Genomic DNA, 25656 nt, shown 5'->3' on the forward strand with positions numbered 1-25656 from the left:
ACACACACACACACACACACACACACACACACACACACACACACACACACACACACAGAGAGAGAGAGAGAGAGAGAGAGACAGAGAGAGACAGAGAGAGAGAGAGAGAGAGAGAGACAGAGACAGAGAGAGACAGAGAGAGAGAAAGAGAAACCAGGTGTAATAAATTAATTGAAGGCAGCACTGAATATAATGCATTTCAAGTAAATACTGGGGAAACAAAACAAAACAAAACAGGAAAAGCAATGGAATCCCGCCTCAGTTTCTGTGCAGCAGGCCTTCCTGATGAACGCGGTTCCATGGAAACTATCTGAAAGGATACAACAGAGCGGCTCGCTTTGGTGCCACAGGACACGAGGTCACAGGGAAGGCGATGGTCTCCTGTGCTGTGTCTCCAGGTTTTTTATTTAATTGCTGACTATCTTTACTGCCGTTCTCATCTTCAGGACCAAAGCCATTCTGAACAATTTCAGTTTGCTCTTCCATTTCCTTTTTCTCATCTTGTGTGGAATCACTATAATCAAACACTGACTCCATGTTGATATTACTGTCTCGAAGACAGTCATCACCAACGCTATGATGTAATTGAAAGCACGAGGTTAATTCTTCTCACAGTTTGAACCTCTGTAAGTGCATTTTCTAATCTAATCATTCAACACTTTAGAAGTCAGGTAAGCCACAGACTTAAATGATGTCAAGGGACTGAAAGCACAGGTTCTAACTCACCTCAAGAAAAGTTTTAAGCAATCACAGGTGGTAGACTCAGGAATGTCAGGGAACTGCTGCAGACACAGCTGTAACATCTGCACATCTGTGTGCTCTAGGGCAATCTCCATCAAGTCAGGGCATAAACTGAGACCAAAAGTAATACAATTACTATGATTTTATATTTAAAAAAATCATTAGTAAATTAAAACAAAAAATTTACTTATGACTGTTTTGCTTGTATACATCTCTGTGTAGCACATATGAGCTTGGTGTCTCTGAAAGTTGGAAGAGAGGCTGGAGCCCTTGGTACTTGTGAGCTACAAAGTAGGTGTTGGGAAAATCTCCAAAAGCTCCAGTCTTTTTTTTTTTCAGGTTCCAAAAGCAGTTAAATGCTGAAAGCCCAGCTTGGGAGGCCATTCAGGTGGGGACTAAAGACAGCAATGGCTGAGAGAAATCCGGACAGTGGACCAAGGACTCTTAGGAACTGGGCTATGGGCCACTTGTGTGGTTTTCTAACCAAGAATCTGGCCTCATACCCTAAGAATACACATGAAATGGAACTGAGGAATAACAGATCAGTTTGCTTCGTAGAGTAAATTTCAAAAGAGATCATTTAGTCTGGTACTGTAACTATTAAAGAGATCAACATCCTTAACTAGAAACCTTTTATGCTACACTGGACACTAGGAAGCTGTCCCAAGAGCAACACTTCATCCCTTGGAGGCTCTTATCTAGTTAACATGCAGATTCATTTAAAGGGAGCCTATGCTGACAGAGTTCCCTGCTCCCCAAATGTAACTGCCCAGCAAAATGTTTCCTTAGGGCCAGCACAAACGAGCTGATATGGCTGTGGTCCAAGCCATTCCTTAAACTCTTATGGTAAGTCAGCAGCATTATTAATGCAGTAACAGTCTGAGGGCATAGATGTGGAAACTGAGGCCAGGCAATGACTGAAGTCCTATAAAGAGTACTCACAAGCCAACTGTGCGAAAGCTGTGAGGGTGAGGTATATGTGGGGAAGCCCATGCCATCACAGCACTGGGAAAGGACCTAAGACAACTACCATGTCCAGGTAGCAATCTCTGGTGAGATATGTGTGTGGTGTTATTTATCTACCAGTGGGTGTACACGTATGTGTATGTACATGTCTGCGGAGGCTCCAGAGCAATGCTGAGTGGTTTTCTCCACTGCTCTTCACCTTTTAAGAGGCAGGGTCTCCCACTGAACCTAGAGATCGAAGTTTTGGCTAGCCCTCTCACACACTGAGATTGCAGGTGGGCTGCCATACCCCACCAGACTTTTATGATGGTTCAGGGAGGCCAAACCCCAGTCCTTACACTTTACTTACTGAGACACCTCCCAAGAACCATTTTTACATAAAAAAACAAGGTTAACTATGAAGCATGAGACACACATGTACCTGTAGGAAAGCACATGTGTTTGGATGAGCTGCATCAGACAGTTCCGCGGATAAAACGATGGTTCTTCTTTACATCTTCCCAGAAGTCCTGCTACTATGTCTCCAATTATAGTATGAAAGTCAGGTGTCGACTTAGCCAAAAACTTACGTAGTTCTACTTCAATGTGCTTTTCTGAATCTTTCTGGAAGGGCAAAATTAAGCAACTTAGCCTGAGACATTAAGAAATATCACTATGAAAAAAAAAAAAAAAAAAGAAAAAAAAAGAAAAAGAAAAAAAACATAAATATTCATGCAACCCACTGAAGATGACATTAAACACACACACACACACACACACACACACACACACTCTCTCTCTCTCTCTCTCACTCTACAAAGGAGGTAAGATCTAAAGGTTTATAAACCCAGTTACTCAGACATTACACACATCATGGACTCTGACGTACAGACAGGAGAAGCCCAGTACCACATCACTAATGTCATCAGGTGATACAGTCATTAAGGCAGAGTTCTGTGCCCGCTGTGATGAAGTTAATACACAAATGTTCACCACAGCTAACAAGATTCCCCAGGCACTCTTGGTGGTGCGCATTCATATACTTAATAAATATGCAAATTGAGTTCTTCCAGGGATCAAATGTGGTCGCCAGGCCTATGAGACAGGTGCCTTTACCCACCCACCAATCATCTCACCAGCCCCATTTCTAGCCTTCTTTTTTCAAAATTTACCTTTATTAGCTGGGCAGTGGTAGCACATAGTTTTAATCCCAGCACTCAGAAGGCAGAGGCAGGCAGAGGCAGGCAGAGGCAGGCAGAGGCAGGCAGAGGCAGGCAGAGGCAGACAGATCTCTGAGTTTGAGGTCAGCTTGGTTTACAGTGAGTTACAGCCAAGGCTACCCAGAGAAACCCTTTCTTGGAAAAAACAAACAAACAAACCAAGCAAAACAACAACAACAACAAAAAACAAAACCAAAGAAACAGAATTACCTTTATTATTGATAAAAGTTGTTTGAATCCTGGAACTTCTGGCAGTAAATTTGTTTCAACTTTTTTTCTCCTAGGCTGTAAATAAATAAATTGGTTAGGTTTTCAAAAAATGCAAAAGACCTATCAAAATATCAAGACTATGAATCAGATTAGAATACAAGGCATGATCATATACTTAGAAAACACATATTAAGGATTTAGTACAAAAAACTTATTTTTCCCTTTTGACACAAAGTCTTTTTCTATGCAGTTCTGGGTGTCCTGAAACTTACTATAAAGACTAGGCTTAACTCAAACTTAGAGATCTACCTGCCTCTGCCTTCCAAAGGCTGGGATTAAAGCCATGTGTCACAATGCCCAGATATTTTTATTTCTTGTGCAGAATATTTTGCTTACATGTTTGCATGTGTAGCATGTTAAGTGCTGGTAACCATGGAGGCCAGAAGAGGGAGTTGGATCTCTGAACTCTGAGCTGCTATGTGGATGCTATAAACAAAATCTGGTCTTCTATAAGAGCAGTCAGTACTCTTAAGCACTGAGTGACCTCTCTAGCGCCAAGATTTTCTTTTTTCTTTCTTTTTAAAAAAGATTTATTTATTATATATACAACATTCTGCCTGAAGGCTAGAGGAAGGTACCAGTTCCCATTACAGATGGTTGTGAGCCACCATATCGTTGCTGGGAATTGAACTCAGGACCTCTGGAAGAACAGGCAGTTCCTTAAGATTTCCCTTTTAAGTATAGATCAATGTGTGTTTCCGTGGGTGTGTTTGTGAACGCAGGTCCCTGAGAAGGCCACAAGAGGACACTGGGTCCCCCTGTAACTGGAGTTACAGGCAGCTATGAGTTGTCCAATGAGTGCTGAGTCCTACACTTAAGTCCTTTGCAAGAGCAGCAAGTGCTGGGGTTAGAGGCATGAGTCACATCAGCTTTGGTTTTAGTGGTTTTATTTTGTATTTTTAAACTTGACACCTCTATACTCAGGAAGATATTACTGCTAATTATAATCTGGCCTATTTTCTACTTGAGACTTAGTTAATACCACATACATCCTTAAATATTAAACACATACTGGGGCTGGAGAGATCACCACTAAGAACATTTGTTGTACTTGCAGAGAATCTCAGTTTGGATTCTAGCACCCACGTGGCGGTTCACAACTACCTACAACTCCAGTTCCAGGGGATCTGACTCTCCTCACCTTGCCTGGTAGAGCACATACATACTTGGGCATATAAAGATGAAGTAAATGACTTATTTTTAAAAAAATTAAAGTATCAGTTTGGGTAAGGGATATAAGGTTCCAATGCTGAATCCCTGTTACTAGAACTCAAGCTGTGAAGGGTACACACACACAAACATTTAAGCTAATACAGCCTTTGTTGTTTTTTTCTTTTTACATTCGCACTAACATTTCTCATTCCACTACTGAACTTACAGTTCTTGACTGCACTGCACTGTTGGACCCAAGTTCATATCCTGAACACGTTTCCCAATTTACAAAATGGGGCATGGAATGAGTGCCTAAGGAAATACAAAACATAAATTACCGGATTATTTTGACCTAATATCATCAAAGTAAAGAAAAACAAAGGAAAACCACTTATGCACAATTTAAGAGCGGTCTCAAGCCAAGAGGTGGTGGTGCACACCTTCAGTCCCAGTGCCTGGGAGGCAGAGGCAGGTAGAGCTGAGTTAGAAGCCAGCTTGGTCTGCAGAGTAAGTTCCAGGAAAGTAAGGACTACACAGAGGAACTCTGTCTAGGAAAACCCAAAGCAAAAAGAAACCAGGAGCTAATAAAATGATCTGTGTGTCATAAAAACAAAGGTCCTACCTGACTCTTGAGTATGCTTGAGCTTTCCAAGAGCCCCCGCTAGCGACGATGCTTCGCACTTGTATGGAATCACAGTTAGACATTTTCCATGCAGCATAAATAGTATTTCCCCATGATACCAGAGCTGAAAGGAAGCAAGCATCCATTTGTTCCACGGCCTGACTGTCTGCCACACACTCACGAGCCCTGCCCGTCACCCTCCTTCCTGCCCGCTCACTGCTGCCCAGGCTCTCACGTCTTTCCAGGACCCTACTCCACACTCCTATCTTAGACAAATTTAAGTCTAGATCCAGCAATGAAAGAAAATTGATTTTTAAAAATTTTCATCTAATTTTCCTACAAATGACATGTAATTCTTTATGACCCAAGTTTCATTATGTAAATATATTCTACACTGTCTTCGTCCATTCAGCCACTGGTGGACCCAGATTCATTCTCTGACTCAAGCTCCATGTAACAGGAGTGACACTGCATAAGCTACCTCAGAACAAAAGCAGCTCTTTTGTTTTTGTTTTTGTTTTTCTTTCAAGACAGGGTCTCACTATGTAGCTCTGGCTGTCCTGGAACTCACAAAGCTTATCAGGCAGGCCTGCCACTAGAGATCTGCCTACCTCTGTCTCTAGAGTGCTGGAATTAAAGGCATGAGCCACCAACTCCATAGTAACATTTACTATTTAAAGGCTAATTTATGCCGGGCAGTGGTGGCGCATGCCTTTAATCCCAGCACTTGGGAGGCAGAGGCAGGCAGGTTTCTGAGTTTAAGGCCAGCCTGGTCTACAGAGTGAGTTCCAGGACAGCCAGGGCTACACAGAAAAACCCTGTCTCAAAAAACAAAACAAAAAACAAAACAAAAAAAGGCTAATTTATTAGGAATAGTATAATGCCTTAGGTTATAGCTTAATATATAACAAACAAAATCATAAGTAAACATGAACTATTAAAACAAAACTCAACCAAATGTAAGCTGTTAGGTCAAAAAATACACTTAATATAAACTCAAATAACTAGCAGAACGATGGTACATGTCTATAATTCTGGTACCCTGCGGGGTAAGGCAGGAAGGAGGATTGCAAATTTGAGGCCATGCTAGGCTACATAGCAACACCTTACCTCAAGCAAAGACCCAAACTCAAACCTCAACAAAACAAAGACCAACCCCAACAAACAAACAAGAAAAAAAAAAAAAATCAAACTTACTTGCCCACTGGTTCCTTGTGGCAGCTCTTTTGATGTCTGTAATGTCTGAAACTTTATGTTCCATATGGAGAGGCATTCTATAATGTAATTTACAGAAGTTCAGAAACAGACCCAAACAGAAACACATGCTATCCTGGCATGAAGGAAGGAGGCAGAGGTAAATACACAAGCTTGCTTGATGTATATAAGAGTGGCTGCCACAGGAATTCAAACAAATGAGGCACAAGGCAGGTAGGGAATGGAGTGAAAAGTCCCATGAAGGTCAAAATAGCAGATCTGAGTCTGTAATTAAAACAACATTCAAGAAAGGAAAGCCCAGCCGGGCGGTGGTGGCGCACGCCTTTAATCCCAGCACTTGGGAGGCAGAGGCAGGTGGATTTCTGAGTTCGAGGCCAGCCTGGTCTACCGAGTGAGTTCCAGGACAGCCAGGGCTATACAGAGAAACCCTGTCTCGAAAAACCAAAAAAAAAAAGAAAAAAAAAGAAAAAAGAAAGGAAAGCCCAGTACCAGATGACCTCACCATTGAATTCCAACAATCATGAAATCAGCACCAAACTATTTTAGAATATAGAAGAAATTAGTCCTAACCCTCCAGTAGGCCCATATTACGGAGGCCAAAGCCAGCACACAGGCACACGCGCTAACACACACACACACACACACACACACACACACACACACACATACACACACACACACACACACACACACACACACACACTCAGAGGCATGCACTAACAGTACGAATAAATAAAACTTAGCAAAGTTGCAGGGTAGCCAGGCAGTGGTGGCACAGACCTTTAATCCCAGCACTTGGGAGGCAGAAGCAGGCGGATTTCTGAGTTCGAGGTCAGCCTGGTCTACAGAGTGAGTTCCAGGACAGCCAGGGCTACACATAGAAACCCTGTGTCTCGAAAAACCAAAAAAAAAAAAAAAAGGAAGTAATGCATAAAAGGAACTGTGTTTCTACAGCTTAGAAAGAGAAGCTGTAGAAGAAAAGGAAACAATTATGTTTAAAGGAAGAAACAACTGATGGTACAGTAAAAACTAAGAAATACTGCTAGTGGGGACTAAGGAAGACATACACAGATAGAGTTTGTGAACTGGAAGATGGCACTGGGCATGGTGGTACACACCTGTAATCCTAGTGCCTGAGAAGCTGGGGTAGGATGATCTTGAGATCAAGGCCAACCTGGGCTACATAATGAGATTCTGCTGAGAACACAGAGAAGATAGAAACTAGAGGGTAAAAGCTAAATTTGATGAGGCAATTTCAGTTACCCTTAGAAGCTGGAAGTGGAGGTCCCAGGACTGCTATGTGGTCTTGATCCAGGATGGTGAGGGTAACACCATTTCGAGCACCGCCAGTCACGACTGACTTGAGCATCAATGCTCTAACTAACCTCTGATTTTTTTCTGTGTCACTTGGATATATTGGTATCAAGGTTTCATATATACATCCATCAGAGCCTGTTGGGAGCAAGTAGTAGTTATTTAGTAATGGGAAAAGGACAGTTTGTATTTATGGTAGTTAAATGTGTTAGGGTGTTCCTAAAAAACGTATGAGGATGTTTCTAAAAGTACAAGTCCATAAATAATACAATTACAATATTGGACAACTGTATCACTCTTTTCTTTCCCTCAATAAATATATTCAAATTTTTATAAATGGGGTCAGTAAAATGGTGTGCAAGCTAAAGGCACTTGCCACCCAACCTGGAAACCCGTGGTCACTGGAGCCCATATGATGGAGGGGGAGAACTACAAGTTGTTCTCTGGCCTGAAAATGAGAACCAAGGCACATGCACATAAGATACTGTAAATAATGCCAAAATGTGTGTGAGTGTCGGGGAAACCCACTGGAGGTGTAACTCCATTGGTAAAAGTGCTTGTCTACTATGCACAAGGCCTTCAGTTTAATCCCTAGCACCACATAAAGCCAAGCTGTACACCTCTGTAACCTCAGCACCTGTAAGGTAGAGACGCAGGAGGAGCAGAAGGATCACCCTTAGCTATCTGTGACTTCTCTTTTTTATAGGAACTACATTTTTGTTGTTTATGGTAAGCCTAAAAGCCTATGAAATGGCCATGGGAGAAAGCTGCAGAAAGCTTAAGACCCCGCCTCCTGGACAGTCCTCTCCCAGCCTCCAGTCACCACCTGTGGAATTAAAGACGACTTACTCAGTGACGCTAGGGAGATGAATTTCCCATCCACACGTGCAGTAAAATTTGGTTTAACAGATTTTTCTTCTTTTCCAAGTACAAGTGTGTATTTGTTTAAGCTCTGTGATTTGCACAATCGTATGTAAGCAAAGTAATTCCCATGCTGCAAGAAAAAAAAATTATCTTATTAACATCCCCACTTCAAATAACTATAATTAAATGTTAAAACTAGAAGTTAGGGCTAGAGAGATGGCTCAGCGGTTAAGAGCACTGACTATTCTTCCAGAGGTCCTGAGTTCAATTCCCAGCAACCACAGGGTGACTCACAATCATCTATAATGGGATCTGATGCCCTCTTCTGGTGTGTCTGAAGACAGCTATAGTGCATTCATATATATAACAAAGAAACAAACAGACAAAACCCTAGAAGTTATTGCTTCATTCTAATTATTTCAATAACTACTTAAAAACTGCTTGCCCAGGCTGGGTATGGTGGCATATACCTGCAATCCCAGCACTTGGGAGGCAAAGAGAAGAGAAATGCAGCAAATTCCAGGCAAGCCTGGTCTACATGTGAGTCCCAGCCACCAGGACTGCAGAGGTGCTGTACTTGGTAGGCAGGTGTTATGCCACCAAGCTATAGCCCCACTCCTTGTCTTTTAAGACAGTGTCTCAGTACGTAGCCTAAGCTTACCTCAAATTCTCCATCTTCCTGCCCCATTTTCTTAAGTGCTGGGATTATGGGCATGTTATAAATACAGACATGTCTTCAGTTAAATTTAAAATGTTATAAAAATGTTGCCTTAGTTTCTTTCTTGGTAAAACATAATATGCCATGCAACCCTGGGCAACAGAACCTGGGGTCCCATGGCTCAACAGCAGTCTGGCCATGGGGCTTATGGAGATACGGCAAAGACGAGGCAGATTCTCATCACTAAATTAGATCACCTGGTCAAGAACGTGAAGACCGAGTCCCTGGAGGATCTGCTTGTTCTCCCTCCCATGCAGAAACCTGAGTTACTGACTTCCTGGAGCAGCCCTAAAGGATGAGGTTCTAAAGGTCACATCATTAGAGGAGCAGAGCAGGGCTGGCCAGCAGGCCTGCTTCAAGGCTCAGGGTTAGACTTGGTGTAAAATGGTCTAAGCAGGCAGCTACTGACACCTGATGGTCCACTGTCTTGGCCATGCTCTCCATTTTCCCTGTGTGGGGAAGGGCTGATGGGAATCGAGATCAGCAGGCCTCATATGGTCCCATGTAAGATGACAGGCTGTTGTGGCTCTGTGCTGATGTGCCTTATCCCCGCCCCCAGAGGCAATGGTATTTCTCCGCTCCTCTGTCCAAATACCCTGGGCAACTTTGAAAAGGCCATCTTTGATGCCATCTCCAAGACCAACAGCTGCCCGATCCCAGATCCCTGGAAAAACACTGTGTTCACCAAGTCCCCACCAGGAAGTCACCGAGCATCTTGTGAAGACCCACACTGGAGCCTCCATTTGGAGGATACAAGCTCCAGCTGTCGCTACTACATGGGAGTTTTATACCATAAAAATAAAGTAAGTCTTCGAAAAAAAGTTTAATTTAGGCATAGAAACTAGCATTTTAGTGTTCACAAAAGAAACAACCTAAGAGAAATAGCAAAATTACATTTTAGTTTTGACATAGGTGACTTAAAAAATGCTACAAAGACCAGAAATTGAAGAGTCACTTACATTTTCAGTAATAAAAATTAAAACCGGTTGCTTAAATAACATGAAAACCTCCGACCACCTTTAAAGAAGAAAGAAAAATTAGAAAACACAAAGCCAATTGAGAAATGTTCCTGATGAATTATATTTAAGTAAGTAGTGTGGGGTTTGGGAGCCTGACTTCAATAACTGCAGTGGAGGCAGTGCAGGCTGTTAGACTTCTCAGCACTGAGGAAAACTGTGAGGCGGGTGAGGAGCTGCAGTCCTTTAAGGGTTTACACTGAGACCTCCACCCCCCTTTCATCATCATTTTGGGGACTAGTGTTCCTAGGATAACACTAGAATCGTATCTGGCTTCTATAAGCAACAGAGAACAAGGCATAGGAAGGTAAGACTAGGGCAGCAGCCAGTGTGTGGCACAGTGGTGATGAGAACCCAAAGGTCACCCACTCCATGACAGCTGGTCACACCTTAGACACGCAAGGTCAGTCCAAGATTGGGTGTTCACTCATTTATTCAGCACAAGGCTTTGCTCTTAGGAGTTTAGTTTCTACAAGGTCGACCTCAAGAGGCCACAAGTGAATGGTGATGTCATGGCCTATCCTGCCACCAAGTGAATGAGCATTCCTCCAGAGCCCAGGAAAGCCAGAGGCACTACAGCATCACCATCACCTCTTACTACAAAGACATGTTTTTCTCCAGGGGAAGGGCTGCAGCTTGGCTGGTAATCATGAAGAAACCAAAGAGTTTAGACTTCCAGTACTAGCCACTTCCTTCACAAACAGCTGACTATCCAGGTCTCTGACATCTGACCAGGACTATGGACATTTCCTTATCATTTATTATTATTACACAGGCTCACAGGTTCTTGGGGATTTTGCTCAGTGTCTCATAAATGGTATTGTAGTTGTTAAAGTTTTGTTTTTGTTTTTTAAAGATAGGGTCCCACTATGTAGCCCCTGCCAGCCTAGAACTTATTATGCAAACCAGGCTGGCCTCAAATTCAGAGATCTGACTGCCTCTGTCTGTCTAGTACTATACCCAGCAATATGTGAGATTTAATTAGGGCATTTTTTCCCTTTGGATTCTAGGGATTAACTCTGGGCTTCGAACATGCTAGGTAGGGCTACACCACTGAATTATACCATAGTCCTTTATGTTTCTAATTAATAACACCTTCAAACACAGGAGAGAATGTACTGAAGCACTGCAGAGCACACTTTCTACTTCAAACACAGGAGAGAATGTACTGAAGCACTGCAGAGCACACTTTCTACATAAAAGTTCATACGCAAGCACTGGCACTCACTTGATCACTTCCTCGTCAGGTATGACAGCTTCAATGCTCTGCTGTGGTTCTGCAAGCAAGGCCTCTAACCCACGTGCAGCACCTCTTCGGAAGAGCACCAAGGGTTCTGTTCTTTGTACTGAGTGGATCCTATGGACCTCAGCTGACAGCTGGAAAAAAATGTTCCAAATATTTTAAGTTTTACTCTAAAAGAATAGATATGTGATACAATACATTTGCAGGTGTCTAGCTTAGTTGTCTGGCCTTGGGCTCATGAACGTGCCTTAGCTTCCTAAGTGGCTGACATTACCAACAGGTGTCATCAGACTCAGCCTGAAAGACTTATTAACAGACTTATTTGTTTGGGCATGGTGGTGCACACCTTTAACCCCTAGAGGATCTGCCTTTTTTCCCTGCCACCCAGAAGAAGTCTGAGCTATTGACTTCATGGAGGCAGGCAGATCTATGTAAGTTCAAGTCTAGCCTGGTCTACATAGTGACCATAAGTTCCAGGACTGCCAGGGCTACATAGTGAAATTCTGTCTGAGAGAGAGTGACAGAGAGGAGAGATTAATAGGCTATTCCACCCTGGATCTGTCTGTCTGACCCTGTACTGCAGGGCCTTGTACAAGCTGGGTAAGCACTCTAACACTAAGCTAATCCCCATGCCAACATGCAGTGCCAAACTATGATGATGACAATGACCCAACAAAATAAAACAAGCAACAGTAACAAAACAAAAGACAAAACCACCAATGAGCTGGTAAGATAATAGGTAAGGCTCTTGTTGCTAACAAAGGAGGACAGAAATAGCTAACCTTTTCAGGTTTTTTAGGAGACAGCACAGTTTGATGTTTCATGAGTCTAGGCAAGAACTATATTGGATTTGAATTAGTCTCATTTGGGGTTCTAAAATGTATCAATTATATATAATTTTTTATTATGTTCATTTGTTTTACTTGCATGTATATCTTTATGAGGGTGTCAGAAACCATGGAATTGGTGTTACAGACAGTTGTGAGCTGTCATGTTGGTGCTGAGAATTGAACCAGGGTCCTCTGGAAGAGCAGCCAGTGCTCTCAATCACTAAACACCTCTCCAGCACCAAATGTTATTAATTATAAAGTCAGACATTTAGAACTAGAAATTTGTTTGCTGAGACAGGGACTCACTTACTGCCCTGGTTGGTCTGAAACTTTCTATGCAGACCAGGCTGACCTTAAACTCACAGAGATCTGCTTGTCTCTGTCTCCTGGGTGCTAGGATTAAAAGTGTACACCAGGGCCTGGAGAGATGAAACATCACAGGTTGTTGTGTGCTGGGAACTGAATTCCAGTCTTCCCAATGCTCTTAACTGAAGAGCCATCTTTCTAGCTCCTAACTATCCTAACTATTTCTAACTCAGAACTATTTAAGTCTGTTCTTATGGAAGAATATAGCCTGTATTTTCTAACTTATTAATACATGAGTTGAGATAGTTATCAAGGTCTGTAAGAAAACAGCTGGAGGGGAAAACTGACTACAACCATCAGCTCTTTTCCCAGAGGCAATATGATAGATAACAAATATGAAACTGAGTTATTTCATTTCACCATTAATATGTCAGAAAATCTAAAGACTTACTGTAGCTTTGAATACTTTATCCAAGTTTACGTCTTCACTATTCCATATTCTCAAAACCTTAAATCAAAAAAGTATACTGGTTAAATAGTACTGCATTGCCTATTTGTAACAAATAATCAATACATGCAATATATCTTATGTTATACACATTAGTATGTTTCCAATTTTACCTTATGGTCATGTACCATAATATACTCTCCAGTCTGAAAGTTGCACACAGCAGGACATGTTATACGCTGACCTTGTTTCACCGACCAACTGCCCAAGGGTTTCTGGTCAGAAACCTGGCAAAAGAATATACAATTTAAGAATTTAGCTTCAGACATTAGAGCAATTAGATATAATAAACAAAAAAAGAAGCCCTTGAATGAGAGTCCTGAATACAATGTCTAACATTGTGAAGTAAGTACCCAGATTAAAACACTGAAGGCTGGTGGAGAACAGTGGCTGCTGGGGGCTGGGAGGAATGGAGGATTATTATCTCTTCTGTGTTGGATGAGATCTTTCTGTGTAGTCTAGTAGTCTAGGCTGGCCTCAAATCCAGATTCTCTTACCTCAAGTTCCAGAGTGGATAGTATTTATTTATTTATTTATTTATTTATTTATTTATTTATTTTCGAGACAGGGTTTCTCTGTGTAGCCTTGGCTGTCCTGGAACTCACTCAGTAGACCAGGCTGGCCTCGAACTCAGAAATCCGCCTGCCTCTGCCTCCCGAGTGCTGGGATTAAAGGCGTGCGCCACCACCGCTCAGCTACTATTTATTTTTTAATTACATGTATGTGTTTATCTGTGTGCACACACTCTTATGAACCCAGAGACTAGAGGACGGTTTTCAGGAGTCAGTTCCTTTCCTTCTACCTCGTACATCTGAGAAATTGAATTCAGGTCATCAGACTTGATGACAAGTGCCTTTGCCAGCTGGGCCATCTCCCCAGCCCTCAGACCTTGTACTGATGAAGAGTTCCTCAGAGGTGGATTGTGGTGAAGTCTATACAACAATGTAAGTGGACTTACCACTTCACTATACACTTAGAAGTAGTTATGATGGCCAAATGCCATCTTAAAAAAATTAAAAATTAATATTAAAAATTCCAACTAGGTGTGACAGCTTACACTTGTAGCCTTAGCACTGGGTGGCTGAGGTAGAAGGACAGTAAATTCTGCATGCCTTTGATCCCAGCACTTGGGAGGTGGAAGCAGAGGCCAGCCTGGTCTGCAGAGTTTGTTCCAAGACAGTTAGAGCTACACACAGAGAAACTGTCTCAAACAACAACAACAACAACAAACAAACAAACAAACAAAGCCAGATCTGTCTCAAAAAAAAAAATCCCTCAAAACTCTTAACAATGTGAAAATTAGTTCAAGATACTTCGTATGAACAACATATGAACAATGATATAGTTAAAAATGAATTGATTACTGTGGAACAGAGGTAAGAAAAATTAGGTTGGTGCAAGCAGGATCCAGCCAACCTAACTGCCACCAGCTATTGTATTCCTAGGCAGAAACTGTCAAATTAGTAGACAGCCCAGAGTTTGAAGGGAAGTCTAAACCAACTGTTGGCAGACTGTCCCCAAAACGTTAAAGTATTTGAGTAACTTTCTTTTCTGACTAATTTAACTTTTTAGTTGTTGTTTTTATATACACTGGTGTTTTGCTTGCTTGTATGTCTGTGTGAAGGTGTCAGATCCTGGAGTTACAGACAGTGGTGAGCTGCAGTGTGGGTGCTGGGAATTGAACCCTGGTCCTCTGGAAGAGCAGCCAATGCCTCTAATCGCTGAGCCATCTCTCCAGCTCCTGCTGATGGATAACTTTTTAATGATACAAGAAACTGTTCAAGAGCGTAGGCAGTGGTGGCACACACCTTTAATCCAACGCATCTCTATGAGACCAGAGTCAGGACAACCAGGGCTACACAGAGAAACCCTGATTCAAAAACCCAAAATTCAAATAAAAGCACCACCAACAGCACTGTTCAAAATTCCAGATTAAAAAACGTGCTTTGTAGACGATTGCTACAACAAGGTTCTAAGTGTGCTGAGCCAGGAATTAGGCTGCAAAGAGGGTGAGACTGCGACGTTCCAGCCCTCCACTCCTGAGTTTCACAGTGCTGCAGAATTGCCCGATCTTTCTAGGATACCAAAACATTTCTGCCTCTTCCCACCCGAGAAACCCCAAGGAGCGGAGGATGTATTGAATAACACATGTTTTCTACCTGTCAGTGCCATCCTTTGAAGCTCAATCTCCGCTCGACCCTTTGGCTAGCAAGCCGCAGGGTGACAGAAACCCCTTGGCCAGGCTCTCTCCCGGAGATTAGAAGCACAGGTTCCCGGCTTATCCCATGTGCACCCAGACACCGCCGCATGTCACTCGGAAATATGCCAGTCCTCACAGGCAAACAGCTTCTGAACCTCAGTCGGCGTCCCGCCGACTCTATTGCACCCCGGGCCTCTGTCATGCATGCTCCCGGCTTTCCGTCTCAAGCTGTGAGAAACTCAAGCCTCCCGCTCTCGGCTTCGGACAGAGGCGAGACACCTACCGGCCGCTCCCCTTGCCCTCACCTTGTAAAGGACGACGGTCCTGCCGCTGTCCGTCACTAGGAACTGGTCGGCTTTGTCACTCTGCTCTACACCTAGGAATCCTTCAGGCCCGGCACTTAAGACTCCCGTAGACAACGTGAACTCTTCTTCCAGGGCTGCCATTTTGGGCTGGCCTACAGCCCGTGCATGCCTCCCAACAGGCTTTGCGCTTTCTCTCGCGAGAGCGAAAGACACAAAGGGGGTGGGACCTCACCAATGGAGGAAAATCAGCTCGAGCAGAACTGCGACCCCTGGCGGGCGGAAGAGGAGCAGGCGAACACTGCCCGGTGGGTGGAGCCTAGACACGTGCCATGATCATGCCCTCTCAAGGCCACGCCTCCCGGCTACTAGAGATTAAAATCATTGAGTCGGCTTCCGTGCCTTCTTTGCCAGTTAGCTAATGGAAGCTGAAAGATGAGTTTAGAAGTGGCCTGGTATATAAAAGCAGATTTTAAGAATATGCTAAGTGAACTGTAGGAAGTCCTACCACAATATTCCAGAAGGGGAAAAAAAATTAACCTGCAGATGACTGAGTCTTAATGTGCTGTTTCAAAGTGCTTAATTGCGCTTACCCCAACCCTCCAGGGATGTCTGGTCCTGTGGGCATTTATTTTTCCTGTCGTTTTGACGCTGGTAGGGAAATCTTTTCCAGATTATCAGAATGTACAACTCCTTTGATTAAAAAAAGAAATCTAGAGTGGCATGGTGGCACATGCCTTTGATCCCAGCACTCTGGAGGCTGAGGCAGGGAAATCTCAGTAAATTTGAGATGAGCTTTGCCTGCATAGAATTCCAGGACAGCCTTAGCTTCACAGAAAGATTGTCTTTAAAAACAAACAAAAATTTAATAGGGATGCCCAGCCCTTGGCAAGCTGAGACAGAATGTTCATCAGGTTGGCAGCCAGCCTGGGCTACTGGGAGATGCTCTCAGAGAGTGAAATCCAAAGTGCCCTGTGCTAAGTTTGGCTAGGCTTCCTTTAACCTCAGGGTGGGTGAAGAATCACAGAAGTTTCTTCCCTGGAGATCCCTGACTCTCAGACAGCTAAGGTGGGGAAGTTTGCTGCTTGTGTAACTTTGGGGATGAGGCTTGTGAATTTTACAGGTTTCAGCTTACTTAGACTTGTAAATTTTGTTTACATCCTGAGGGGCCTTGCACCTTCCAGTCCTAGGAAATATTCAAAGGCACTATTGCTGTTTGAGCAATATGCACAATATGAACACACATTGTTTCTGTTTTGTTTTGTTTGAAATAGGGTATTCTGTAGCCTAGGCTGGCCTGGAACTTACCTAGTAGTATGTAGCACTAGACCCTTGTTTATTTGCAGCTGGGTGCACTACCAGCACCTTCTTGCATCTGGACCTGGTTGGCCAGGACCTGACAGATTACCTCATGAAGATCCTGACTGAGCTACAGCGTTACTACCACAGTTGTGGGTGACATTAAGGAGAGGCTGTGCTATGCTGTCCTGGATTTTGAGCAAGAAATGGCTAGTGTTACAGCCTCCTCTTCCTTGGAGAAGAGCTATGAGCTGCCTGGTGGGCAAGTGATCTTCATTACGTTGAGTGATTATGGTGTCCAGAGGGACTCTTTCAGCCTTCCTTCCTGGGCATGGAGTCCTGTGGCATCCACACAAGGCCACCTTCAACTCCCTCATGACATATGATGTGAACATCCACAAAGACCTGTTTGCCAATATGGTGCTGGCTGGTGGTACCACCATGTATCCATGCCTTGCTGACAGGATGCAGAAGGAGATCACAGCCCTGGCACCCAGCACAATACAAATTAAGATCATTGCCCTCCCTGAGCGCAAGTACTGGGTTTGGATTGACGGCTCCATCCTGGCCTCTCTGTCTGCCTTCTAGCAGATGTGGATCAGCAAGTGTGAGGAGTCCGGCCCCCCACATCGTCCACTGCAAATTCTTCTAGATGGACTGGGCAGGCGCTATTGGAATGCTGCATGAGCTATTCTGAAGTATCGACTTACTAATGTACACACCTCATGCTAGCAAGCCTCATGAAGCTGGAATAAGCCTTTGAAAAGAAATTTGTCCTTGAAGCTTATGTCTGATACCAGCACTGGATGGTAGAACGTGTTGCTGATTTTTGACCTTGTATTTACGTTAACTGTTCCCTTGATGCATGTTTGATACCCTGTGCGTATCTTGATTTATTCCTTACTCTGTGTGGCTCGGTCACTTGATGACTGGTAAGAACATATACTGTAGAAAAGAAATCCCTGTCTTTTAGATCAGTGTGACACCATGTAGTGATCTGTGCAGATAATTAACCAACACAGGCTTCCAGGATTTCCTGAGGCTGGCAAGGGCTCCTGAACCAGTTACTATTTTATTCTTGCCAGTCTAACAGGGTGGGAAAGTCTGAGCCTTAGGACCCATTTTCCGATCTGGTTTTATCCCTCCTGACTGCCATGGGTTGTTACTTGCCTTGAGCTGGGAATGTTTTCATTGACACTGGTAAATGTATTCATCCTTTTAATTTATATAAAGTTTTTTTGTGCTCAATTCTTTAAAAATGATAAATTTTGGTTTTCTACTGTTCAGTGAGAACATTAGATCCAATAACATGTCATTGTGGGAAGGAAACTAAAAGTGCTGCAGTAACTGAAATCAATCAATCAATAAATAAATAAAAATTGCATTTGTTTTTTTTCCTGGGTGGTGGCGGCACTCTGGAAGCAGAGGCAGGTGGATCTCTGTAAGTTCCAGGCCAGCCTGGTCTACAAAGCAAGTTCCAGGACTGCTAGAGCTACAAAGATAAACATTGTCTAGAAAAAATTTTAAAAACGGATTTTATTTTTACTTGGTGTGTATGGAATTTTTGTCTGCTTGATGTCAGTGTACTAAGCAAGTGCCTGGGACTCTCATAAACCAGAAGAGCATGTCAGATCCCCTGGAACTGGAATTACAGATGTCCGTGAGCCACCATGAGGGTGCTGGGAATTGAAGCAGGGTCCACTGCAAGAGCTGCAAGAATTCTTTTTTGTTTGTTTGGTTTTTGGAGACAGGATTTCTCTGTGTAGCCCTGGCTGTCCTGGAACTCTGTAGACCAGGCTGGTCTCAAGCTGCAAGCATTTTTAACTGCTGAGTCAGATCTCCAGCCCTATTAAAGCATACTATATAGAAACCATTGTGTGGAGAAAGCAGATGCTCCCAACTGTATTATTTGAGACTCATGGTGGTTCTTAAACAATGTGTAAGATGTCTGAGGTGTGCTTTTCAGATCTGGAATCTTAGCACACTGTGAAAGTGAATGTTCAGACCACAGGAAGGAATGGAATAATAGAATTCCAGCAGGCATTTCTGAAGGTAGTTTCTCTGCAGCAAGCATTGGCGAGAGAATCTAAGACCTTTCATCGTAGTATGGGGTATGTCTTTTCAAAACTCAGTGCCTGCATCTAGAGATTTCTTATCTCGGTAGAATATATATAACATGAAATATACCATTTTCACTTTTTGATGGGAAGTTCCTTGGCATTGCTACATTTACAAATTTTTGTAGCCATCACCACCATCCAATTCCAGAGCATTTTTGTCTTTTCAAACATGGTCAATCCTCATTTCTCTTCCTCTCTCAGCCCCTGGAACCCGGTCCACTGCTTATCTTTGTGAATTCCACCCCACAAATCTTTCTTGTTAAGTATAGCTGCACTCTTGTCCTTTCGAGATTGGCCTCTTCCACCGCACTGTATCTTCAATCAATGCTGTAGTGCCAGAGGATAACTGTTGGCATTTTGTCTAGGCTCCGCCCCACAGTTACCTGGCAATGGCCAGGTATACCTGACTCACTATAAGAGGGGCTCCTTGCCCCCTCAGTCTCTTGCTCTCTTCTCTTGCCTCTTGCCCTTGCTCCCTTAGCCCCTCTCTCCCTATTCCTCTCCCCTCTCTCTCTCCGTGTCCTCATGGCCGACCTCTTCCCTCTCCTCCCCACCCACCTCATTTTGTCTTCCTCTCAACTTCCCTCTCCATGCCCTGAATAAGGGACAACTCAGCATGGGCCAGCAGAGACACCCCCTTCCCCCACACCATACCTCACCAAACATATTCCTTCCTTTCTTCGCTTTTTATAAAACACAACAATAACAATTCTCTCCCGCCACCTTTTGGGTTCCAGGGATCAGATTTGTGTTGTTAGCCTTGGTGGCAAGCTCCTTTACCTGTTAAGCCATTTTGCTGGCCTCGACCCCCTTCTTTATCTTAGACCCTGGCAACTGCTTTCTGGGCTCCCTGATTCTTTGTGCACTCTTAGGCAATCTCTAACCAGTAGGATCTATGAAGAACTCTAATCAGATTATGTATCTGTTGCCACCCCAAATGGGCCCAACGGCATCAAATTAGATTCTTGTTTGTTTGTTTGGTTGGTTGGTTTTTGGTTTTTTGAGACAGGGTTTCTCTGTGTAGCCCTGGCTGTCCTGGAACTCACTCTGTAGACCAGGCTGGCCTCGAACTCTCAAACTCAGAAATCCGCCTGCCTCTGCCTCCCAAGTGCTGGGATTAAAGGCGTGTGCCACTGCTGCCTGGCATAGCTAGGCACTCTTGTTTTTTTTTTTTTTTTTGTTTTTGTTTTTTTTTTTTTTGGTTTTTCAAGACAGGGTTTCTCTGTGTAGCCCTGGCTGTCCTGAACTCACTCTGTAGACCAGGCTGGCCTCGAACTCAGAAATCCGCCTGCCTCTGCCTCCCAAGTGCTGGGATTAAAGGCGTGCGCCACCACCGCCCGGCTAATAGCTAGGCACTCTTAAACGTCAGAAGATGTTGGATCCCCTGGAACTAGACCTATAGATAGCTGTGATCCACCACTCGGTCCTAAGATCCAAACACATGCTCTTGGGAGCTGGAGAAATGACTCAGGAGTTAAGAGCACTTGCTGCTTTTCCAGAGGACCTGGGTTCAATTCCTAGCACCCACATAAAGACTCACAACTGTCTGTAACTCCATTCCAGAGGATCTGACACCCTGGCCTCCTCAGATACCAGGCACACATGTGTTCATACATGTCAGGCATACATGTAGGCAAAACACCCATACACATAAAATTCAAACAAATAAATCTTAAAAAAAAAAATAGTGACAGCTGGGTGGTGGCACACACCTTTAATTCCAACTCTTGAGAGGCAGATGCAGGTAGATCTCTGTGAGTTCAAGGACAGACTGGTGAGTTCTAGGATCTCCAGGAGTACACAAAGAAATCCTGTCTCAACCAACAAACTAACAAACAAGTGCTCTTCCAACTGAACCATCTCTCAGCCTCTATTTATTTAGTTGAGAATGAAGCTATAACTCTTGGGTCAAGCGATACCCTATCATGGACAAGGCCCTATATTCAATCACCACACCTCTCTAAAAGAAAATTCTTTCTTCTGGAGAACATCGTAACTTGTAAATACCCATCTTTCTGTAAGGTGCTTGGAGGGTTTTGAGTTATTTTATAAACACATTAGTGTTTGAATGACATGTTTTTCAATTTTCTTTCTTCTTTTCTTTTTTGTTTGTTTGTTTGAGACAAGTTTTTTTGTGTAGCTCTGACTGTCCTGGAATTCATTCTGTAGACCAGGCTGGCCTCGAACTCACAGAGATTAGCCTGCCTCTGCCTCCCCAGTGCTGGGATTAAGACGAGTACCACCATGCCTAGTACATGTTTATCATTTTTTAAGGCTAAGTAATATATTCCCTGGAGTTGAAAGCCTATGATTTTTCTGCAACACTTATTATGGTTTAGCATGTGGGGTTTTTGGTTTTGGTTTTTTTTTTTTTTGACAGATTTTTGTCACTTTGTAGAGTCTGTTACAAACCTACTTTAACATAGTTTGTATTCTTTGTGTTGTTGTTCAGTCCTAGGGATTGAACCGAAGAAAGCCCTAAATTTACCATTCCTTTGCCTCAGCTTCCTAATTAGCTGGTGTCATATGTTGGGCCACTAGCCCTGGCTAAGCCTTCTATTCATTTATTTGTCTTAGATAAATTCTCAGAAATCGGGGCTGAAGAGATAGCTAAGCAATTAAGAGTGCAGACTGCTCTTGCAGAAGACCTAAAACATTCTCTCCTGACCTCTAAGGCACCTAAGCTCACATGTACATGCCCACATGTATACACACCCTCAGAAATACATACACATACCACACACACATGCACATACCCACACACATGTGCACATACCCCCATATGCACAACCCCCCCTACATATGCGCGCGCACACACACACACATACATAATTAAAAATAATTTAAGTAAATCTTAAAATATTTCAGAGTTGGGTGGTGATAGCGCCTGCCTTTAGTCCCACCATTTAGGGAGACAGAGGCAGGAGGATCTCTGTGAGTTTGAGGCCAGCCTGGTCTACAGAGCAAGCTCCAGGACAGCCAGGCTGTTACGTAGAGAAACCTTGTGTTGGAAAACAAACAAATAAAACCAACCTCAAACCCCCAAAACAAAGAAAGCAGGTTTTGAGGGATTGAAAATGTGGGGTGTTCAAAACAAATTCCAAACTAGTCAACTGAGTGGAAGGCTGGGGTTGGTTTTGTTGTTGTTTTGTTGAGACAGGGTCTTATGTAGCCCTGGCTGACCTCCAACTTACTCGTTCCCAAGAATAACCTTGAACTTACAGTACTCCCGTCTCTACCTCCTAGTCACTGGCATATAGGCATGCACCAACATGCCTGGTTTGCACAGTGCTGAGTGTGAACCCAGAGCTTTGGGTATGCTTTGTCAGCTCTCTATCAAATTAGCTACATACTCGGCCCAAGTCATTTGCTAAGATTCAAAAAACAAAAAACCAAACCAGAAAACAAAACAAAACAAAACTTACTAATGTCCCAAGTAAGAAGGTGATCTTTCTTTTTTTCTTTTTTTTTTTTTTTGTTTTTCTTTTTTTTTTTTTTTTTTTTTTTTTTTTCGAGAGAGTGTTTCTCTGAATAGCCCTGGCTGTCCTGGAACTCACTCTGTAGACCAGGCTGGCCTCGAACTCAGAAATCTGCCTGCCTCTGCCTCCCAAGTGCTGGGATTAAAGGCGTGCGCCACCACTGCCCGGCTGTTTTTTTTGGTTTTTCGAGACAGGGTTTCTCTGTATAGCCTGGGCTGTCCTGAAACTCACTCTGTAGACCAGGCTGGCCTTAAACTCAGAAATCCACCTGCCTCTGCCTCCCAAGTGCTGGGATTAAAGGTGAAGGTGATCTTTCAAGAATAAAGAATGTAGGGCTGGAGACTTGGCTCAGCAGGTAAGTGCACTTCCTGCCCTTTAGGAGGACCCAGATTCAATTCCCAGTACCCACACTGTGACTCACAACTGTCTTTAACGCTCCTTCCAAGGAAATCAGAGGTTCTCTTCTGGCCTCTATGTGACCCGACCTGCGGGTCCTAGTTATTCATGGGGGCAAGGAGGACCACAACTGAAGAAAGAACGGGCGAGAGAGAGAAAGGACTCAAGGAAGCAATTGCTTGTCAAGAGTCGTGTATTTGAACGTGAAGCCCCTTTTTATAGTATGCTTTACAAGGGGAGGGGGTAAGAGGGGCCAGGTGGTGGAAAAGTACAGAATCTTCATGGACCGTGCCCTGAAACATTTCATGGTCTACATGGTACACTGCCTTGAATTATGGTCTACCTGCTATTCTTCAGAAGATATGGTACACTGCTTTGAGTTATGGTCTCCCTGCTTTCCTCAGAAGATACGGTACACTGCTTTGAATCTATCTGCAGCTGCCAAGCAGGATCTTGCGGTTGCCAAGCTGCAGGGGACATTGTGCAGGTGGGGAAAGGTAGGGGGTGAGGATAAGGGCGAGGGTCCTGGCTTCTGGCATCTATGGTCACTGTATGCATATGGTATAGAGCCATACATGCAGGCAAACACTTATACATATAACATAATATGTATTTATCAGGTAGTGGTGGCACAGGTCTTTAATCCAATCACTCAGAAGACAGAGGCAGGCAGATCTCTGAGTTTGAAGCCAGCCTGATCTACAGAGCCAGTTCCAGGACAGCCATGGCTACATAAAGAAACCCTGTCTTGAAAACCAAAACAATAAATAAAATCTCAAATACATACATTTGTATTTTCAAAGAATAAAAAGTGAAAAGGAGTAATAAGTGTGTGTTCATGGGGTAAGATCCACAAAATCTGCCTCATTTTCATGTATACCGCCTGTGGAAAAAAATTACCTTTTATTCTATAAAGAGAATTAAATGAGGTACTTAGATCATTAAATAAAATAAAATCTAACTAATTTCTGATTATCTGTGGCTCTGTATTCAGATTCCCTGAGCAACTTGACCAGCTATTGTGTGAATATAAAAATGTCAAGCTTTCTCTTTTTTTTTCTGATGTGCTAAATCTAATTTACGTTGGAAGATAAGATACCCTCTGAACTCAGAGAAGGGCTTCACAGAAAGAGATGATTGATACACGGTTTAAGGCTTGAGTTAACAACTTGTGAAGAAAGGTTGAAGTCTCAGCAGAAACTCCTCAGTGGTCCTTTTGGATGTACATAAAACCAAACCCAACAGCCATGCTTGGGGGCTCCTGTCTTTAGTCCCAACACCGGGAAGGCAGAGGCAAGTATACGCTATGAGTTCAAGTCCAGCCTGGAAAAAAAAAAATCAAGCCAAATGTCTCAGAGGCATGATAAATACCTGAAAAAAATGAACCTTTTATTGCATTTCATTTATTGTGTGTGCACATGCACAAGCCACAGTACACATGTGTCAGTCTACCATGTGGGACTCAGCTTGTCAGTGCAAGTGCCTGTACCCACTGGGCCCTCTCATACCTCCAAATCAATTGTTTTAAGTGGTTTGAGTGAGATTCTCTTCCTCCTTGCCAAAAAAAAAAAAAAAGAAAGAAAGAAAGAAAGAAAAAGAAAAAAAAAAGGACACTTCAAAGTAGGAAAGAGGGTTCAGAAGGTGGAATTCCTTCATCCCCAAGGGGGCAGCCCAACAGCCTTTCTTCCCAGAGGAAACACTGGAGCCACAGAGGATCCTTCAGGGAAAATAAAGATGAAGATGAAGATAGCTTCAGTTTGTTAGGAAAGGAAGGTTTTTTGTTTTTTTTTCAGTAGCTTCCAAGATCACATCTGACAAGCTTCAGTTTCTTCACAGACACAAGGCCCCATCTTTAACATATATATGTATGTGTGTGTGTGTGTGTGTATTATATAAGTATTATACATATATATATGAACTAAATAAATATATAGTTAAAGTGTGTGTGTGTGTGTGCACGCCTGCTTATCTGAATATATACCACCAGAGTACAATTTCCAAAGAGACCAGAAGTGGGTGACAGAGTCCCTGGTATTGAAGCTACAGGCAGTTGTGAGCCGTCTAGTGTGGGTGCTGGGAAACAAACCTGAGTTCTTCAAAAGAGCAGCAATGCTCTTAACTGCTGAGCCATCTCTCCAGGCCCTTTTTCGTTTGTTTTTTTGTTGGTTTGTTTTTGTTTTTGGAGACAGGGTTTCTCTCTGTAGCCCTGGCTGTCCTGGAACTCACTCTGTAAACCAGGCTGGCCTCGAACTCAGAAATCTGCCTGCCTCTGTCTCCCAAGTGCTGGGATTAAAGGCGTGAGCCACCACTGCCCGGCTCCAGGCCCCTTTTTAATGCTGGGTTTTGTTGTTGTTTTGGTTTGGTTTTTGGTGGTGGTGGTTTTTTTCCTAGTGTGTGGTATGTAGGTATGTTCATATATGTGAGTGTGTGGTAGCGTGTGGAGGCCTGCCGCTGATGTTTGGTGTCTTCCTGATTATTTTCCATCAGGCAGGGTTGCTGGCTCAATGCAGAGATCATGGGTTCATAGACACGTGAGCCAGCCTGCTCTGGGGAGTCCTATCACAACCTTCCCCGGGTTGTGATTATAGGTGAGCTGCCATGTCCACCTTGTCAGGCCCAAAGGGTACTACCTACCCTATTTCCCCCATAAAAGGGCAAGCCCACTGACTTAGTTCAAAATTCAGTCTAGGCTCAGCTCAAGCTGGACTATTGAAGGATTTCTGGTGGTTAAATAAAAGCCAGCATTCTTCAGGAACTTGTTAAACAGTTCCCATGGGCCAAAAGGAATCATTCCCCTGCCTCTGGTGGAAGGGACATAGGGCTTGCCTCCAGGTTCCTTCAGTCCCTCCTCACACACACTTTATAGAGCTCAAAGCCCATCCCACCCCTTACCCCC

The 25656-nt window shown here is 43.4% G+C and overlaps 1 protein-coding gene and 1 pseudogene across 2 annotated transcripts in view; one reads left to right on the plus strand and one right to left on the minus strand.

Annotated features, from left to right (window-relative positions):
- The window catches only part of Nol11 (nucleolar protein 11), a 20899-nt gene extending 5269 nt beyond the window's left edge, over positions 1-15630 (minus strand). For both annotated transcript variants that reach the window (XM_028780484.1, XM_028780485.1), the window contains exons 1-14: positions 15470-15630; positions 13078-13191; positions 12908-12964; positions 11306-11454; positions 10021-10078; positions 8329-8473; positions 7429-7617; positions 6148-6224; positions 4951-5074; positions 4555-4640; positions 3117-3191; positions 2129-2310; positions 727-852; positions 323-574 (exon numbers count right to left, since the gene is read on the minus strand). In XM_028780484.1, the coding sequence (XP_028636317.1) occupies positions 323-574; positions 727-852; positions 2129-2310; positions 3117-3191; positions 4555-4640; positions 4951-5074; positions 6148-6224; positions 7429-7617; positions 8329-8473; positions 10021-10078; positions 11306-11454; positions 12908-12964; positions 13078-13191; positions 15470-15610 (1775 nt within the window). In that variant the 5' untranslated portion in view covers positions 15611-15630. The remainder of the gene's footprint in view (positions 1-322; positions 575-726; positions 853-2128; positions 2311-3116; positions 3192-4554; positions 4641-4950; positions 5075-6147; positions 6225-7428; positions 7618-8328; positions 8474-10020; positions 10079-11305; positions 11455-12907; positions 12965-13077; positions 13192-15469) is intronic.
- Positions 15631-15634: 4 nt separating this feature from the next.
- LOC114632097 lies at positions 15635-17452 on the plus strand (annotated as a pseudogene).
- Positions 17453-25656: the final 8204 nt, after the last annotated feature.

The sequence above is a fragment of the Grammomys surdaster genome, unplaced genomic scaffold (genome assembly GCF_004785775.1).
Source record: "Grammomys surdaster isolate TR1022 unplaced genomic scaffold, NIH_TR_1.0 371, whole genome shotgun sequence".
NCBI lineage: Eukaryota > Metazoa > Chordata > Mammalia > Rodentia > Muridae > Grammomys > Grammomys surdaster.